General features: G+C 36.5%; 1 protein-coding gene across 1 annotated transcript; it reads left to right on the top strand.

The window, feature by feature from the left end:
- Nucleotides 1-1,685, top strand: LOC115796657 (Fc receptor-like protein 5). The gene is made up of 4 exons (XM_030753018.1): nucleotides 1-204; nucleotides 335-589; nucleotides 1,137-1,382; nucleotides 1,537-1,685. Exons 1-4 carry the CDS (start codon nucleotides 117-119, stop codon nucleotides 1,683-1,685), a joined length of 738 nt encoding a protein of 245 aa, XP_030608878.1. The 5' UTR covers nucleotides 1-116.
- The last annotated feature ends 210 nt before the right edge of the window (nucleotides 1,686-1,895 follow it).

Below are 1,895 nucleotides of genomic sequence, written 5' to 3'. Positions count from 1 at the left end.
TATGTCCACAATGTGCAGTATATTAAACCCGCTTAAGGTCTGACAGATTGAAATGCTATAAATTAAAAAAATATTCCAGCAGGAGGTTGTGTGCAGTTCAATTCCTGTTATGTTTGATGGATCCAACTCTTTGGCTGATAATTTGTTTAATTTTTCCAGGGTCGCTTGTATTCATTCTGATGGTCATACATGTTGAAAGCAGGGGTAAGCAGCTGAGCAAGTTTCTCTCTTAAATCACATTACTTTGTTTTACAAATTTTTGTATAATAAAGAAAACAGTTGGATCAATATTTTTAATGTATACTAAATTTTGACCTCTGTCTTTCTGCTTAAGGTGCCATATTCCGCATTGTCCCAAACAGACTGCAGTTCTTTGAACTGGAGTCTGTCTTCTTTCACTGCGAGGGTCTTGATGGCTCTGCTCAGTTGAAAGGGATCAGAAACACTGAGGAGTTCATTTCAGTGTGTGACAAGAAGTCACCAACGCTACTGTGTGCGATTCATCGAGTCTATTCAACTGACAGCGGTGAATACTGGTGTGAGACTGGAGCAGGAGAGAAAAGCAAGAGTATCAACATCACTATCACTCGTATGTTTAACACTCAGGCTGTTATATACTCATATTGTATTAGAGATATTTTAATACATCTATTTGTATGTGTAGCTATGGTGCATCCTATTTGTGATATCTATTCTAAATCGCCCTTATGTAATTATTTATTTATTTAAGGAAAAAAAGGATATAACCTGAGTCAATTCAGCTTTTTTATTTCACAGTTATGTTGTGCAGTATTTGCTTTATAGATTGTGTAGCTGTAAATCTTGTCATTGTAGGTGTGTCAGACTTTTTTCACTGCAAGTTGTCACATTATAGTGATTCCAAGGTTACAATAAAACCAAAGTCTATAACATTAAAAACACATACCTATACTTCTGGGATCATACACAGTAAATGGACCAACACACTTTACCTTATTCTCAAAACATCAGCAGAGACACTATGGTAGTGACAGGAATAGTATTAATAGTAGTAATAGTAGTTTAAATAAAATGTACCACTAATTATTTTGATGTTGTCTTTGTTTTGTTTGAAATGTTAGTGATTTCTGTATAAGAGAAAAAGTCTTGTTTTTCAGCTGGTTCTGTGATCCTAGAGAGTCCCGTTGTCCCTGTCATGGAGGGAAACAATGTGACTCTGCGCTGCAGAAACAAGACAAAGACTTCTAACCTCACAGCTCACTTCTATAAAGATGGCTTCTTCATTGGGACCAGCTACACTGATGAGATGACCATCCGCAAAGTTTCCATGTTTGATGAAGGACTCTACAAGTGTAAGATCGTTGATACTGGAGAATCACCAGAGAGCTTGCTGACTGTCAGAGGTAAAACTATTTTAAACCATACATTAATAGCTCTAATTTATTTTAGCATAAGTTTGAGTATAGCACACTAACTGGAACCAATCAACTTCCCCAGTTTTTTCATTTAAAGCTGAACCTGATTTGTGTTACAACAGATGCATTTTTATCTTTGCAGACCTTCATGGAGAGACCTGCTCGTCTTGTTGTCCTGCCATCTATGTGTTCCTAACCTTGAGGACTACGTTCACCGTTCTGATGGTGGCTGTGTTTCTACTGGTCGTTGGATTATTTCACTGTGGAAAACTTGGTGTTAGGCAGAAATAAGTGAAATTTGCATATTAATATATTAATTTATTAATGACTGATACAGAATGTTCTGGAAGTCTGGATATTTAAATAATGAAACTGCAAAAAACTGGACAGTCACAAGAGATATACTATGTATGTGTACTTCAGCTTCAGTTTTCTTTACTGTATGCCTTTTTCTCCTCTGCAGTGTTCAGTTGACTTGGTTGGTTGCAGCTGTTAAACGCT

Source organism: Archocentrus centrarchus, chromosome 18, assembly GCF_007364275.1.
Source record: "Archocentrus centrarchus isolate MPI-CPG fArcCen1 chromosome 18, fArcCen1, whole genome shotgun sequence".
NCBI lineage: Eukaryota > Metazoa > Chordata > Actinopteri > Cichliformes > Cichlidae > Archocentrus > Archocentrus centrarchus.
This window is presented reverse-complemented; position numbering and strand designations above follow the sequence as displayed.